The sequence below is a fragment of the Colius striatus genome, chromosome 11 (assembly GCF_028858725.1).
Source record: "Colius striatus isolate bColStr4 chromosome 11, bColStr4.1.hap1, whole genome shotgun sequence".
Lineage (NCBI taxonomy): Eukaryota > Metazoa > Chordata > Aves > Coliiformes > Coliidae > Colius > Colius striatus.
The window spans coordinates 7,492,306-7,510,079 of record NC_084769.1 but is presented as its reverse complement, the minus strand read 5'-3'; the positions used below and the strand labels follow the sequence as shown (position 1 = coordinate 7,510,079).

At 37.8% G+C, this 17,774-nt stretch overlaps 1 protein-coding gene across 1 annotated transcript in view; it reads right to left on the bottom strand.

Moving 5' to 3' along the window:
* Positions 1-17,774, bottom strand: part of DARS1 (aspartyl-tRNA synthetase 1) — a 41,449-nt gene that overhangs the window by 7,559 nt on the left and 16,116 nt on the right. The window contains exons 5-9 of the mRNA XM_062004680.1: positions 14,184-14,286; positions 12,846-12,926; positions 12,312-12,371; positions 2,504-2,615; positions 430-564 (exon numbers count right to left, since the gene is read on the bottom strand). Coding sequence (XP_061860664.1) covers positions 430-564; positions 2,504-2,615; positions 12,312-12,371; positions 12,846-12,926; positions 14,184-14,286 — 491 coding nt within the window. The remainder of the gene's footprint in view (positions 1-429; positions 565-2,503; positions 2,616-12,311; positions 12,372-12,845; positions 12,927-14,183; positions 14,287-17,774) is intronic.

The following is a 17,774-nucleotide window of genomic DNA, read 5'->3' as shown; positions in this document are numbered from 1 at the left end:
AATACATACTAATATGCAATCTGAAGTACATAAAACCTAGTTTACCCATTTTAACTGCTTACTGCTGGGCAACTAAAGGCAACTACTGCTCATAGTTAACAGGAAACTATAGCTTCAGTAACAACAGTGTTGCTCCACTTTTTACTAACTTCATCATGTTATCAATTTCCAATGTAACTCTATTCTTCCTCCTCACAGAACAGCAGTACTTCACCTTTATTTCAGCATTTTAGTTTTGTTGCAGCAACCTCTTTGTCAACTTTACTCTAAATTAGTCATCCCAACTGAAATTTGTGTTTGGTAAGTGAAACTATACATTAAGTGAAACCATTTGAAGTTTCCAGTGTGTGTGTGCTCTTATTTGTACCACAGCTGCTAGAAGCCATCAGTGCACACTTCAAACTTTGGACAAACCAATGCTTTTCTTACCTGGCCCAATGCAGAAAACCTTTTCAAAGTCAGCACATATACACATCTGCTTGTACAGCTGTGGGGACTGAGCCAGGTAGGCACTGCTTTTGAAGTATGACACAGTAAATACATTGGCTCCTCCTTCACTGGCAGCTGAAAAGCAAATGCTTTCAGTCATTATTAAAATAAAATGTAAAAACTAAACCAGAATGATAAGACTACTGGTCTTACATTTAGAGATCAGAAGATTTTTCTTCAAAGGGTATTAGAGGAAAAAAAAAATCTATTTGCATCTATTAATGCTATGGGAACTTTTACAGCTCAGGGCTGTCACACATTGCCCTGCATGTTTAGTTGGGGTAGTTTAAAACATTACTATTCCCAGCTACCCTTCACCTTAGACTGAGGGCAGCAGACAATGCCTGCTTGTACCACCACATCTACTTGCAGCCCACCATTTCTGTGGAAAACAGTCTTTTATCAGTGACATAGGCTTCCAGGGGTTAACTGCAGAGACTGAGATGAAAGTGCATATTCTGTTTTGCCAGGACCATCCTCTCTAACTGACTGTGTCTCTCAGAGACAAAATCAGATTTACCAGAGGGCATCTGCCAAAGGTATAAAGCTTTTCTCAGTTTGAGGCAGTTTTCTTGAGAGAACAGGAACCAAGAACGCATTCATTTGAACCCCTTACTGCAAACTGCCTACCAAAACTATCAGCTGATTCACTTTACCTTTTCATTTCCCAGTGTGTGATATGAGAGTTATAGTTCCCTAACACACTTACAAAAGCATGCCAGAGTGAAAGATTAATTATCTTTGAAAGTTCTAATGTTAAGGCAGCTCCAGGTAAAGTACTAAATTGTTATTATTAACCATTCCACTGACATTAATGTTTCTTTGCTTTTATTACCATTACCCCCACTTGAATAGTTTCAGTTTGTATTTATTTTTAGATACATGTCACTTTTAAAATCTCAAATCTGACAACATTTATGATCTTTAAATTTGAAGTTTAGTAAAGATTGCATCGACTTGGTTATTTTTACAAAATATACCCTCATTCAAACAATAGGATGCTTGCTTGCTTGCTTGCCATGGTACACTGCACATTAAGAATAGCACACTTCCTCAAAGGTTCTACATAAATAAACTGCTTGGGAGCCTTTAGTACTCCATGTTTCAACAGTCTTTGTAGGAAAAAGTTATCTAATCTTATAGTTCAATGACACTTTCCATCTTGAAAGAATAGTTGCTTACATTTGTTTTGTTAAAAAGCTCTTTTTTAACCTCAAGAACAGTCTTCAAAAATAGAGGACAAAATTCTCCAGGCAAAATGTATGCATATAATGAACGCACATACAGTGAGGATAATACAAATGCTCTGCCCTACACTTTCCATACCCCATGTCACAGCAACATCAACAAAACCTCAAGAACACTGATAACATGGAAGAAAAACATCCATCAGTAAATGAAGTAATTTGACTTTTGGAGACAATGCAGCAAATCAACAACAGAGCTAGAAGCAAAATGTATGTACATTTATGGAATTTTTGTTGGGATGAAGCTGTTATGCCACAATTTCAGAAAAACATCTGCTACCTCCTATTTGGCCATATACTCATTGCTACAGAAGTGACATCTTGTATATAATGGCATTATCTTTTATACCATAATATGTTTGTTGCAACTTGTTTATGATGGAAGCTGCTCTTAACCTAAATTAGAAAGGTGAGGGGTTTTTTTTGATACTGGGAATGAAACTGGCAGTGCTCAATACTGAGAACACTGATTTGAAGAACAATACATATGATCAGACATCTGTATTTAACCAAATTCAAACTTTAAATGCACTGCAGAGGCCATAAATCAGGTATATTTAACATTTGACTGGTCATTATTTAACATCCAAAGTAAGGAGAAAAGCAAAGAACTTTGATAGCTGCTAGAAGATGTTTGCTATGTCACATCTCAACTAGAACTTTAGCTTTTTTGGTTACATAAAGACTTACTACATTTTTGGCAGATAGGTACACTGAGAAACTGTAAAAGATGCAGACCTGTGGCTGCTGGATCACATATACAATACCTGAAATTATTTTGGGAGTCTGAATTTCCACAAATCCCTTGCGAGTAAGAGTTTCTCGGAAAAGCTGACAAATACCAGACTGAAGGCAGAAGATTGCCTGACTAGTGGAGGTCTATAAGAAGAAGATAACATAATGAATCCTAAGTTAGTTTTTCCTGACTCTGTTACTTTTTCTGGACAGCTGGAGGGATGAATCTCTTCTCTTAGCAACATTTTGTTATTGTATTTGCCTAAACAGTGAAAAGTGCAAATGGGTAATTGTTTATTATACAAAAAGAAATAGCAAAGGAAACAAGAGAAACTCTCATTTCAATTTATGACATACTCAGTTATAAAGGAGGCACTGTGGTCAATTCCGCATTGAAAGAATCACTGATTTATGCAATGTGCTTCTGCAAATAAAGGCTTTATAGTAAGAAATTGATTAAAACCACTAAACCTATTAAAAAGCTTTCAGCACATTGAACTAGAACAGCTGCAGTAATATGCAGTGCATGATAAAAGCAAAGCCCTCGATGACTTAGAAATGTGTGTGTCCATTAAAGCCTACCAAATACAACATTTTTCATGTATATACACAGCCACAAGTTACCCATGTACAACACTGCCACAAAGATATCCCAAAACCAAGGTCTAAACTCCCAGCATTTAAAACAGTCCACATAACACCTGACCATACTAATTGCAGTTCTCTGTCTTTTAAAATTTACTCAAAAAGTAGATTTAGCTGAATTGATCATCTTCTTTTTGTTTACATGCATGATGACACGGTTAAGGTACTGATCTGGTTAGCAAATACCTACACTAAATGTTCTTGTAACACTCTCGGGCTTCAGCGTGAAGAAACAAAACCACCTCAGTGAAGGCTGAAAACACTGCAACACGTCAACACTGAACCCATATCTGATTTTGTGCCTGCAGCGTTTAAAACGTGACAGTTACCAACTTAGAAGTGTATATAAAACCTAACGAACTCTTGCAAACAACTAAGAGAAGAGTTCTTTACGACAATCTGCGTCACAGCACTGTTTACTTCTTTCTGAAAGGTACCCAACTTCTCAGTTAGGCTAAGAAGAACCTTGTGGGCTTTTTCACATGACTCCTACCAAACCACAAGACAAAAAAAAAAAAGCCCAACCAAAACAAATGACATAGGCATTGAAATTCAGACTGTCAGGCGGTACGTGTTGAAATAAAGCTGTATCCATCATGTCTGCAAGGTAAAGATATCACCTGACTGAAAAACCAAACAAGAAGACTGTGATAATACTGCAGACCTGTAGTCATTTGGAGTTATTTACAATTTTAGCTGACCAATGAAACGTCTCAGGAGTGTAAGTGCTGAGACTAGTAAATAACAGCCAGCAGCTCTCACTGTCTGATAGCGCTAACCACAGCCTCTACTCCCACCACTTTCAAAATGAAGGAAATGAGGTTTTGAGCAACAGTTACAAAAGTACCCTCAAACATTTTCACCTCTTTTACACCAGTCTGCCTGAACCAGATATATACTAAGACTTTGCCAGGGTTCTGGGCATAATTTGGCAGTGTTACATCAAAGGACCAGGTTATTCAAAGGGATTTTTTTTCTTAACCATCCCGTACTTTGAAGGTAAAAGTCATTTTCACAGAATCTTAAGGGCTGGAAGGGACCTCGAAAGATCATTCAGTCCAACTCCCCTGCCAGAGCAGGACCACCTAGAGCAGGTCACACAGGAACTCATCCAGGTGGGTTTGGAATGTCCCCAGAGACAGAGACTCCACAACCCATCTGGGCAGCCCCTGCCAGTGCTCCCTCACCTGAACAGTGAAGAAATTCTTCCTTGTATTTCTTTGGAACCTCTTGTGTTCCAGTTTATACCCGTTGCCCCTTCTCCTATCATTGGCCATTACTGAGAAAAGCCTGGCTCCATCCTCCTGGAACCCATCCTTTACATATTTGTAAACATTCATGAGGTCACCCCTCAATCTCCTCCACACTGAAGAGCCGCAGCTCCCTCAGCCTTTCATCAGAAGGGAGATGTCCTACTCCATCGTCTTGGTGGCCCTGTGCTGAACTCTCTCCAGCAGCTCCCTGTCCTTCTCAAACTCAGAGGCCCAGAACTGGACACAATATTCCAGATGCAGTCTCACAAGGGCAGAGTAGAGGGGAGGAGAACCTCTCTTAACCTGCTGCCCACAGACAGCCCTTCTAATCCACCCCAGGATGCCATTGGCCATCTTGGCTGTGAGGGCACATTGCTGGCTCATGCTCATCCTGCTGTCCACCACGACCCCCAGGTCTCTTTCCCCTACACTACTCTCTAAGCATTCTTTCCCCAACCTGTACTGGTACATGGAGTTATTATTTCCCAGATGCAAGACTCTACACTTGGCCTTGTTGTATTTCATTAGATTTCTCCCTGCCCAACTCTCCGGCCTGTCCAGGTCTCGCTGAATGGCAGCACAGCCTTCTGGGGTGTCAGTCATTCCCCTCAGTTTAGTATCATCAGCAAACTTGCTGACAGTGCCTCTGTTCCCTCATCAAGGTCATTAATGAATATATTGAATAGTACTGGTCCCAGCACTGACCCCTGAGAGACTCTGCTAGACACAGGCCTCAGACTAGACCCTGCCCCATTGATCACTACTCTCTGCCTTCTTCCCTTCAACCAGTTAACAATCCACCTCAGTACCTGATAATCTAGCCCATTCTTTCTCAGTTTTGCTGCCAGGATGCTGTGGGAGACGGTGTAAAACGCTTTCCTGAAATTGAGATAAAACCACATCCACCGCACTATCACCATCTATCCACCTGGTTACATCTTCATAAAACGCTACAAGGGTGGTCAAACATGACTTCCCCTTGCTAAAGCCAAGCTGACTGCTCCTAATCACTCTCTTGTCCTTTAAATGCCTGGAGACAGTACCCAGAATAAGTCGTTCCGTCACCCTTCCAGGGATGAAGATGAGGCTGACCAGTCTGTTATTACCTGGCTCCTCCTTGCCTTTTTGAAGATTGGAGTGACATTTGTTTTCCTCTAGTCCTGAGGCATCTCTCCTGTTCTCCATGACTTATGGAAGACGATGGAGAGATGAAGGAGATTTTTGAAGAGAAGACAATTTCAACAGTCACATCTGGGTTTGCTGATACAGTTTTTGATAAACTAGACAAATTTCTAAAAATGCTAAGAGCCAAAAGGTGTTACATTTATCTAAAGTAGGATAGTAACAATGCATCTTATATCCTTCTGATGAAACCAACACCAGTTTCATGCCAGAGCAGGTAAGTACAGTCCTAAGTCATACAGTCCTAGAAAAATGGTTGCTAAACCCAATGTGAAAGCAATTATTTGGTCTGACTTGAAAGTCTGCACAGAAACACAACCAGTCAATAACTAACAGAGTTCTCAGCTAAGAACAGTACACCAAAGCAGTACATTAAACTCCTCCTGGCTTTAGTGAGGATGCAAAGCAAAGACTTTGTCTTCCTAATCCCATCTATAATAATAAATTATGCTTAAAAAATAGTATTTATGAAAGCACCTAAATTCACAGATCTGGACACTGAAGTTTTTTATTTAACCTCAGACCAAGGAAAAGAACAAGCAGCAATTCTCCAAACCTCAAATTAGATCTGACAAGACCACTCTTCTCTCTACCAAAGGCATATGAGTTTCAGTGCCTGCTCAATTCAGAGACTGCCAACAAGGGTAACTGTTGGGAATTTGTGATACTGCAGTCTCCTTGTAAGAATTAAACAGCCAACAAGACATTTGAGATAAGCTTCTAAAGAACTGCAACTGTCAACGTGCAGTGGAATCAAATGATGACCTCACAAGTTTTATGTGCCACTACAACCTTCCAAAGATTTTGGAGATTCTTCTTTATCTACATTTGGAGTAAAATTTTTCAGATTTGTCTCGTTTGCACTGGCATAATGTTGAGGAAAAACTTCTTTACTGTGAGGGAGCACTAGAACGAGCTCTCCAGATGGGTTGTGGAGGCTCCTTTTTTGCAGACATTCCAAACCCACCTGACCAGTTCCTGTGTGACCTACTCTAGGTGATCCTGCTCTGGCAGGGGGGTTGGACTAGATGACCTTTCAAGATCCCTTCCCACCCTTAAGACTCTGTGATTTTGTGAATTTATCTGAAGGAAATAATTCAAGCTCTCTTTAGCTGAGATGCTAGAAGGTATATTACTATGTTTGGTACAATGGTAGGTAACAGTTACCATTTGAGCTACCACACTTAGGTACAACACAGCAAACTAAAGACAGAAACATCTGTTGAATTGATTTTTACCTTTGCCTTAAAAAGGTATTCTTTGCCATGATATTCTTTTCCAGTAGTGTTTACTCTAATATGAACTCTTTCATATAAATATTGACAAATTTACCTGAGACTATGGCAAAGACAGTAAATATTTCCTCAAAAGTTATGCAGAAACAGAAGCAAACTTACACAGTCTAAATGCTGTTGCAGTTAACAGTGTTAATGTTTTAACATGTCTGCAGAATTGATTTTACAGGAAAACTCATTCTTTTTAAAATCCCCTTTGTTAAAGGCAGCAGAAAAAATGTTTAGTTAATAATGCTGAAACAGCAGTTTCAGTCATAACCTCACTCTAATTTCACCAGTGTGTTTATTAGTTAAATGCCACAAAACAAAAATACTAATAGAACAGAGCATATTTTAACACTAGAGGATTATAACAACAATTACCACATGTAATTCAGCACAAGCTGCAGTGTTACAATAATAGCCATGCAAGTTGCAGAGAGCAACAAATGTGTTTCAATGGAATTGGGGGCACTCAACACCTTGTGTGACCACATCCCAAAGAGGTGCGACTGAGGCACAGACCTGCAAAGTTGTAAACTTATCTTTTTCTTCTCATGTCAGCTGTAGAATTTGTTCATCTCCCACCTTAGTTTTGCTTTTGTGTTTGCCTGCTGTAACTACCTATCTTCCATCATGAACAGTCACTAAATACATAAAGTTGGCTAAATGCAAAGGGAAAATAATGTCATTTTAAACAATATAAATAACTTTGCAATTCTTCTACTATACACATGAGGAATTAAGGTTTTGCTAGGAAACAGGATTTATGTTAAATAACAGTTTGCTAACCCCCAAAGTGACTGAAGGACACTTCTATTTAAATTTCAATATTACTTATGGTATAAGGAGAAGACATGAATGAAGTTTACTGTCTAAATGATTGGGACTGTGTTATGTCTTCACTACCAAATCACAACCCACAAAAACCTCCCTCTGTATCTGCTTGCTCATTACAGCTTCAATTCAGGCAGGAAAAACAATAGTTTTTGCAACAAGTAAATTGAATTCAACACAATGAAATCAAGCTTGCAGTATTCAGGTATTTAGAAAAACCTGCATTAAGATCAGTGTACAGCTGGATTATCATATGTCATAGTCTGACATTAAACATACAGTTTACTGTTTATCCTTTACCCTGAGTAGTTTAAAAAGGATAATATTGACTCTAAAAAGACTACGCTTTGGTTTCAATGAGCTGTGCATTAGCAGATGCAATTATGGCATCAGGACTGCAAAATGTGTCTAATTCAAGTCAAATTTGGACAGATCCTATTAAGATAAAAACCCTGCTGAACATCAAAATTAAGCCAGAGTAAAGATATCAATCAGACCCACTGTCAAAACTGGATGAACCTGAAATAATTTTTTCTTCAGAGGAAGATAAAGCAAGAGATGAACCCCCAAAATCAGTGTTTCACAAATCTTTTCTTGATTGTTTTTCATCTACCATCCATGTTCATGAAATATGGTTTCTGTAGGCATTTTTAGAGACTGAATACTTCAGTTAAACTCAAGGATGGCAGGAAGGTAAAGAATTAAAAACATAATCAGTGTTCCAATTTGCCTTTTTTATTTTTTCTGATAAACGAATGGTAAATCAAACATCTCTAAAATCAACTGGTTAGACTTTCATTAAGCTATCATGAAAAATAGATAAGTAGGTCAACAGTGGTTTCTCCAGGACCACCTATGGTTACGTGAAAGAAAATCTGGTGTATACGAGGACTCTTCCTTCTTAGCAGCTCTCTTGTCTCTACAGCCCCTATTTTTCGTCTCCCCGAGTATGTGATCTCTATTTTATGAGTTAACCCGTCAGGACGAGATTAATTCCTCCTCAGACATCATTCCTTGGAAAAGATTTTTAAAACCCCTCCACCTTAAATAATCACTGTTTTCCCTCCATGCATCAGAATAACAACTAAAGCAACACCTTAGAATCTTGGCATTTAGTTCCCATTCCTAACCTCAAAAAAAACCCCTACCAGACACATCTGGGAGATATCAGTCAACAAACAAAATGCAAGGCTAAAATACAGTGCACTACTCAGCCTACTTTCACATGTACACAAGAATGGAAGTCTCTCAGTCTTTGTAGAATACTTTGCACACTACAACTCCACAAATGTAATTTCCAGATTATTAATTGCACTCTTTCTATTCTGTTATAATCGAACTCTCCTTGATATATATCACAGCTAGATGGAGTGATGCTATTTTTGGAAATCCAGTCCCTTTCATTCATGCAATAACAGGAATTCCACAGCTCCACTTTACCACTATTTGGCCCTATTCAATGTACTCATTGGTTAATCAATACTTTAACTACTTTAAAGACTGTATTTAAATGGATAAAAATCATTTTAGTTCCATACTACAGACTTCTTTCCTCTGAGTTGAGCCAAGATCTATGCATTTAGGTTGTTAAATCTTTCTCAGATAAAAAGTATGTTCAATGACCTCCTTCTTCCTTAAAAAACTGGGGCACTGAGGAAACCAGAACTACATGGTACAGGTACCTGTGGTTGGACTTCCTCCCATACTTGTAGGAACAGATCATCACAGCACCTCTGTTAAAACTATTCTATTAATATTTCCTCTCTGCTGCCCATAATTTTGTTTCCTAGAATGAAGAGGTATAGGAGACCAGTGGCTACAGTGGTTTCGGGTATCTCTCAGATTTTAACACATTGTGTCTTCCTTGCCTGCTTACGCAAAGCATCCGAAACACTGGGGGCTCTTCGAAGTCCCATTTGTACTACAGCTTCAGTCTGTGCAACCAAATCACTTAAAATTCATTACTACTTTCTGGGGGGGCGTGCTTCAGTTATTTTGAAGGATGATCTGCCTTCATGTCCCTGCTCTTGTGATTCCACTGCCTACAGTGCTTAGGATGAGTACACATACATAAGCACAGGTATTCTTGCTGGGATTTCCTCTTTATGTGTTAAACACCTTTTCTGCTCATTCAGCTCTCCCTTTTAAAAAACAGGTCAAAGTAACACATAATTATTTAGAATCTTCTTTTGCACAAGCAAAGCTCCTGCAGAACACACAAAGCAAACTTATGAACCTACTGTTCCAAAATAATCTGCTTTTGTTCTGAAACAAATAATGAAGTGTGCAACAGAAAGACACACAGAAATGTGACACACACACAGAAATTCTTCCTGTACATAGGAGGAAGGCAAGATACCTAAGCCTAATGAAGGGAAAGCTGTGGATCACATTCAGCCACAGGTGTATGCAGAGCATGAGACATAAGGCACCGAAGTACTGAGATTTCACATTTCACCCTTCCATCAATTCTGTAGAACGTTAACCTGAATTATTCCCATTCAGCATCATGCTGCAGCAGCTGTTGGAGCTAAGGAGACAAACAACTTCTGTGGAAGGCAGAGTTAAGGTTCAGACCTCAAAACAAGGTGCCAAACGTTGCTGAACAAATGGTGTACTGACCATGGTTGGATATACAAGTTAGAAAAGGTTACAGTAGCATCCATGCAGCTCACCAGCTGTACCCTCCAAGCAGAATACTGACAAATAATGTTCTACTACTATACTGTAAGAGAGATATAAGTACTGGAAGAGTCCTGTTGTACTCATGAATGTGTACTGGGACAGGAGAATTTTATCCCATTCCTTTCTGTTCCATCTCTTGTTTACTCTGGCACTACAGTCTTCTTTCTTTTCCATTACTATATAGAATCATAGAAGGGTGTGGGTTGGAAGGGACCTTTAGAGATCATCTAGTCCAACCCCACTGCTAAAGCAGGTCCACCTAGATCAGGTCACACAGGAGGCAGGTTTTCAAAACCTCCAGAGGAGACTCCACATCCTCCCTGGGCAGCCTGTGCCAGGGCTCCCTCATCCTCACAGTGAAAACATTTTCCTTCATGTTTCAATTCATTTTTTTGTGTCCCAGCTTCTTTCCATTACCCTTTGTCCTGTCACTGGATACAACAGAAAAAAATTATGCTCCATATACCTTCTTAGGTTTTACTCTGCAGATACCTTAATTTGAATTATCACCAAAGATACTTTCATGCAATTATTTTCAGCTAGTATTTTTACCTGTTATTTCCATTTGTATTACTTCTCTGTTCTCTTTGGGGTTCCTGGCTCCCTCTAGTTGATTCTACAGGCATTTTGTTAATGTAATGGATTTTCTTAAGTTTCTCTGTAGCACTCGAGTTTTTTTCTTCATCATCATAAGTTCGAGTAAAATTTGGACTTGGAGCATCCCAGAGTTCTCCCTTCAATTTAGCACACAGCCTTACCACTACCATAAGATGATGATTCTTTAAATGATTTTCACTTTCAAATGTTAGCATAGAATTCTTTCATCAAAGCCTTAATTTAAGACACAGAAGAAGAGACCAATATGATGAGATATAAAATATCATGAAAAGTAATCACAAATTGAAGTTGCTCAGTATTATACATAAGGTCAAGTGAAAAGCAATTAACTTTGGTCCAAGTAAAATAATTTGCACAAGCAGTTTTACTGAAATAAGGAGATCAGATGTTCAAATGCTTTAAGCATCTCAGTGCCAGAACTTTTCCAAATCTTCCAATAAATAACTGAGTTTTTTATTTCCCAGGTCCACAGATTGATTTACCGAGAAACTGCCATTCTCAGAACTTTGAAGGCAGTACTAGGTATACCATAAAAATGAGCTAAGCTCACTCTTCAGTCAATGAGAACTTAATTAAAATTTTATTGTGGAGAGCCAAATATGGGAAATGACAAGAAAACCTCATGTTAGTGGTTATTTACATACAAGCTAGTTAGTTGCTGTTACACTAAAAACAGAAGAAAAGTTCTGTGATTAATTTTTTTTGCTGCTGATCAGGAAGTGTAAATATTTGGGAGATACATGAATTCATAGAAGGCTGTGTCTGTATGATCTGCATGAAGAAAGATATCTTAGAAAAAACCACCAGAAATATATGAATGCTATGGAAGAAACAAATAGAATCAGAGTGAGGAAGAAAGAAATCGAATGAAATTGGTATTATGGTCTGGTACAACTTCACTTGCTAGACATGCATTAAAGCACCTCAATTACATGTTAAAACTCAAAACTTTCATCTTACATTTCAAAACTGAGCTCTTGCTACAGTTTTGGGCTATCAAAGACTACATCTTAGAAGTAGTGTTGTGTCTAAATTGTCCCTATTCAGTCCCTTTTGACTTCTGTAAATAAAAACAGCTAAATGTACATGGCCACGTGTCAAATCCTAAATGTTCACCTTGAAACTACTAATATGTGTTCTTTGATTTATGTCAGGAAAGGTGAACATTTAGAATTAAAAAGCCCTGTGTTTTCACAATGCCACTCACAAACAGAAAAACATGTTATTTATTTTTCCTCTGGCCAACAATACACTTCCATCAAATCCATGACTTCTATTGCTTTGTGGATTAGAAAGGTGAAGAAAAAACACTTGCAGGCAAGCATGCAACACATCATGTTCCTTACCCTCAGATCAATGACTCTGTTGTCCAGTCTTGTGTCTTGGTTTACAGTAGCTCTTCCATCCTAAACAGTTGTGCAAAAATACATAATGAATACATACACCTCCAAAACTCTCCCCAAACAACCAAACTCCAACAAAATAAATTCAGTAGAGAAAAATCTCCTTTGTATAAAAGCCCAGAGCTACTTCCAAGCTCAATAGAATTTCTAGATCATTCTAGAAAGAATATACAACAAATTGGCAGCATAACAAAGTTTAAGGTGTAACTTCTCACAGAGGTTACAGGCAGAATCCAACTATGACGATCCAGAATACACATATACAAAACTGCAAACCTGCTGGTTTTGACCTTCTGCTGTAGTTCAACACACATCAAAGCTATAGAGATTTCTAACACAGTTCTGGGTAATAAAAAGGAACTAAAATACAAGCCTAACAAACCCCCAAAATCACTGCATTAAGGAAGCTGCCAGGCTCTCATGCTTTTGTACAGTTACAAAGACAATGAAAAGTATTTGAGGATTCCAAGGGTTCACCTCCTCTCCTTCCACTTCTGGCCGAACAGCATCATCCAGCTGTAAGGGCAGTCGGGGTTCAGCTACACTGATCACGTAGATCTGAAATTGAGACAGGAACAGAAATAGCATGAGACTCAGCTGAAAATGAGGTGTGATTTACAGAAGGATATTTCTGGCATTAACATGAAACAGTGTTTGCATAGGCTGTTAGCTATTAAGACTGTGATTTTATTCAAATAACATGAGATACATGGGTGCATTCTCATGACAATACTGGAGGTGTTTAGTTCTTATTTTCCTTTTGAAAGATTAAAAGTAGCTTTTCCTCTTCTGGGAAGCACTGAGTTGAACAACTACACACTGCCAGGAGGGAAGTGTGGACTGGCATGAACGCCAGGTCTGAAACTACTAGATTTCACAGAGGTTTACATTCTGATTCCAGCAAACTCCTGTTCTTCTCATTATTAATGTATGATTTTATTTACCATCTGACTACATCTGAAAGCTATTTCAGGTTGAAAATTTATGAGATACCTAAAATACAACCAGAGAATGAAAAACACCTTGCCTTGTCTTACAGTCTAGTCATAGGTGCATGAATTCAATATTCTTTCAAAAAAAATCAACCATATGGTAATCTGCACATTTTAAAATATGTTCCTTCAAAGTTTGCAGATTTCCCCCAACACTGATAGCTAAACTTTATCTCACTGCTACAACTATAATAGCCATTGTACTCTGCTCCTGAGGTGACTGTGTTTATACTGTAAGAATGCAGTTTAGGGTCAAACCTTTATAAGAAAAGGGTATTACATCAAGGTTTAAATATACTTTCTATTTAAACAAATTATAAAGTTGCACTTCCTCCAGCCCTACTGCAGAAGCTACAGGAATTTCCAATTTCAAGAGCTTCTATACTGTTAAGCCAGTGCTTTACATTGCTGAGAGCTATGTATTCCATTCCATTGTACTAAGGGGAAGATTGTAACTTTCAGATAAAGAAGAAACTCGCACTTAAAAATAAGCAGACTTCTCATTACAGTACCTGCTGCAGTTAAGAATCAAGAACTAGAATTACAAGCATACCTATCAAATTATTCTATTGAGATACTTTCCTTGATACTGTAATTCAAAACAAAATAGGAAGATAAAAATATGAAATTCTAAAAATGAAATCTCTTCAAACCAGAAATGTTTCATGTTTACATATGACACACTGCTAATTTGTGGCTTAAAGTGGTTTACTTCTCTAGTATAGTACTGCTTACTGGCAAAGTTTATATATGTTGTAGACAGACAGCCTACACAGATAACCTCAAACAATTAACCAGTGCTCCATTTGATAAAAAAATTTACCTTTTGAACATGAAGCTCCACATCTTGCTGAGTACAGCCTCCAATTTTCTGATATGCCTTCCTCACAATGCCTTCAACATCCACAATGCTTTCTTTATTGATGCTGTCAATAAAGGTAGGATAGGAAGCTTATTAAATTTCGCTGCACACTGAACCAGACTTAGTACTAAGCACTAGGATGTTCACATCCTCTGTGGACTGCTGGAACAACAAAACAGAGTTCAGGATTTAGGTAGTTACTTATTATATATATAATAATTAAAGACTTTGCTAAAATATTCCCAATCACAACAAATTAAAACTGGGATGGAAGCTTAGGGAGAGAAAGAATTATGCTTAAGCTTAGTGCTTGCTTGTTCTTTTAGTGTGGATAAACTGACAAGCTGCATAGCTCTAGGCCAAATACACTCTTATATGTGTTAGCTGATGAAAGATGTGTCTTAAGCAGCACAACAACAAACTGAAAGGAAGTCCTAGATCTGGAGAGGAAAAATCAAAACTCACTGAGCTTGTTTAAACTACATGACTTGGTACTGAAAAACGTAAGATGCTTGTAAGTCATTCTTCTGGGACAGGGGATATCTTAATTACTCTCTGCTAACAGTCATTAATAGTACAGTAAAACACCACATAACAGATTGAAAGTCTTCCAAAAATATGATATAAAGTTTATGTGTTACAAACAAACAATAATAAAAGCCTAAAAGTCATAGGTGAGAAAACAATTTTTATGAGCAGCTTTTATTGAGGTATTTAAAGCACTAGACTTTCAACTGGTAATTCTCTACAGTTACTCTCACTCCCACTGGAAATACATTTTCACTCTGTCTCTTTGCTAGCCTGCTTACAGAAGGCCAAATATCAGAAAATACTTCTTTCCTTCAGAAAGCAGGGAGCTCTCAGAAAGCAGGAAGTAGTGTGTCCACAATTTGACTGCAAATAAGAAGAGTTGAGCAAGGATGTCATTGATCAAGCTGGCAACTACTGATCTCAGTAAAGCAAAATTAATAATGTTCAAGTTTACAACACTGGGGTTTTTTTAAATTAAGATCCCTCTACATGCTCCCTCTAAAACAACCCACAAAACCTATGTAACTAAGTTGGAGGGTGGCGAGACAAATATTTCTATGCACAGGAGGTGTTACCAAGAGTACAAGAAGGTACAAGCTACTGTTGATGGTAACTAGCTGTAATCACTTGTACCTGTATCGAAGCTGTGAACAAAATCTAGGTAACTCCAGTCCTACAGTCTTTTTGTACAGCTACAGTAAAACCACGAGAAACTTCCTAGGATTGAGAAGTTCATATTTCAAAACATGTAGGTTTGGAATAAGTCACTCTCATGTTTTTCAAGTAGGATTTGCTCAGCTAAACAATGAAGTTTTATCTTTTTAGTTGATATGGGAAACTTAGCTTTCTCCTCTGATAAAGCCTGAGTGAGTGGTGTGACTCAGAAGCAGCTAAGATACAAATTGCCAAGTGTTGCCAACCACAACTGCTTGCTTGCCCTGTTTTCTCTTACTTCTGAAGCATCCCAATCAGACCTAAGAAAAGCTAGATAGATCTTTGGTCTAATCTGGGACAAGCTTTTTAATGTTATAAAGACGAATTCAAACTAAAGTCTGCCATCAGATTTTTTAAATAAAATTATCAAAGCTTTGAAAACTCTGATTAAAGTAACAGTGGAAAATTCAAGCATCAAAATTCTCAAAACCTAACAGCATCACTATAAAGAAATTACAAGTAACTCAAACAGCCAAATTTGAGTATTGTAGTTGATGACACTCTTTCTGTGATGGTAGCACTTTCAGGTGCTAGAACACACTGGCAGCTGCTCTAAAAGTTACACAGGCCATAGTGCTTCATATGCTTGCCTTGCTTATCATTGGGTCATTCCACATACTGCATAAAGTTTGTGAATAGTATGTTTTTCTGGTACACTTCCACTTCAAAAGAACTACAGTTGCTCAAATTAGTACAATGAACAAATTGCTACATTTGTACAAAGCAGAGGCCAATGGTAGGCTTTAAATAGGAATTCATCTAGTTAAGGGTGAGCCTCCATTCATCTCTATTATTTAAGCAGAGGCAACAAATTCAAGAAAGACAAGGAGAAATGACCCTAAGTGCTTAGAAGTACACTGTCCTACAAATGGTTCTGTTTAAAACTCCTTCAAAAGACTGAGGCAGCAATGCAACACTTCAGATGAAGGAGAATGTGATGGTAAGAAATACAGAGAGACTGTATCGTGCCAACATAGCATTAGGCATAACTAGAAATTCCCTTTTCAACTAAGTGAATGTTTAAAAGAATAAAAGTTTTAGTCTTGTGCAAACTCTTTTTTTTCCTAAACAGTTCTCCTCTTCCTTTTTCATGTCAACATTTTGGCAGATGCCCAGAATACACTACTAATGACACAAATAGCAGTGTCTTCATTGCCAATCTAAGTTTCTAATCTGCTGAATAAAAGCTCTTTCATTAATAACTGCAAACAAAAACATTGTTTTAAACTTCTTAAAGAAAATTCTCTGCTCTGTGAAGAAGAAAATAATAGTTAAACGTAAATGTGTTGCATGATGGATTTGTAATCGAATCACTGATCCCAAGGCTGAGAATTGGTGTTAGTGAACTGAGCTTCGATCAGAACATGCTCAGAATTCAAGACGTGCAAAACGGTACCAGTTTGAAAATATAGGAGGAAGCTGACTTTTACATCACTGTCATTGTAATACTGCTCTGCAAACTTGCACAACAGAACTTTTAACTTTGCACTTGTGATTAAATGTGGGTTTAGTTCTCTTTAAACTGGAGTTGCAATTAAAATAATATGTTTTTTGGCCTGGACTACACTTGGAAACTGAAACATCCCTTAGCCATTAAATTTGCCATAATTTTAACTCAGTTCCTACCTATATAGATCCCTGTACCCAGATATGCATAGAATGCCCTGGACACACAACAGCAATATCATGTTTTCTACTGCATATGACCATCTTTGTATTTAAAAACATTCCTCCTCTACTCCAAACTTTCATTTGATAATTACAGAATATGCTTTTGCTAATGCAGACTACATATCTAATCTAATATGGAAGTAAAAGCTTGTGTTTTGTGTTCTGTTTGAAATATGCTCAGCAAGACCTATTGCTGAAAGAATCTGAAGTCCCTAATGTTGTGCATCTACTGTGTAAACTACAGAAAATTGTAAGGTGCTGCTTTGATCCCAATAAGCAATTCCAAGAATGCTACTGAAATGGTAATTTCAGTTCCAGTTAGAACAAGAAACAAGATGCCTTAATTAAATGCCAGTAACTACAACAAAGTGTTCTCTGCAGCAGCAGCACTAAGTCATCTAGGTGATTTCTTGATAAAAATCCCCTGGGTAACAAAAAACCCCAAACTTACCAAAAAAAGTGAACAAGCAGCAGCAAAGCATGCCACAGCCACCACCATTTCCATTAAAGACAACAATGTTTCTATCTGTAATTAATATTACAAAGTATTTAATATTACTAGAAACTAAATTAGGATGTACGATGCATTAAAAGACAGATGGCATCTTTATATTGTTTAATTTTTAAAGAAGCTAT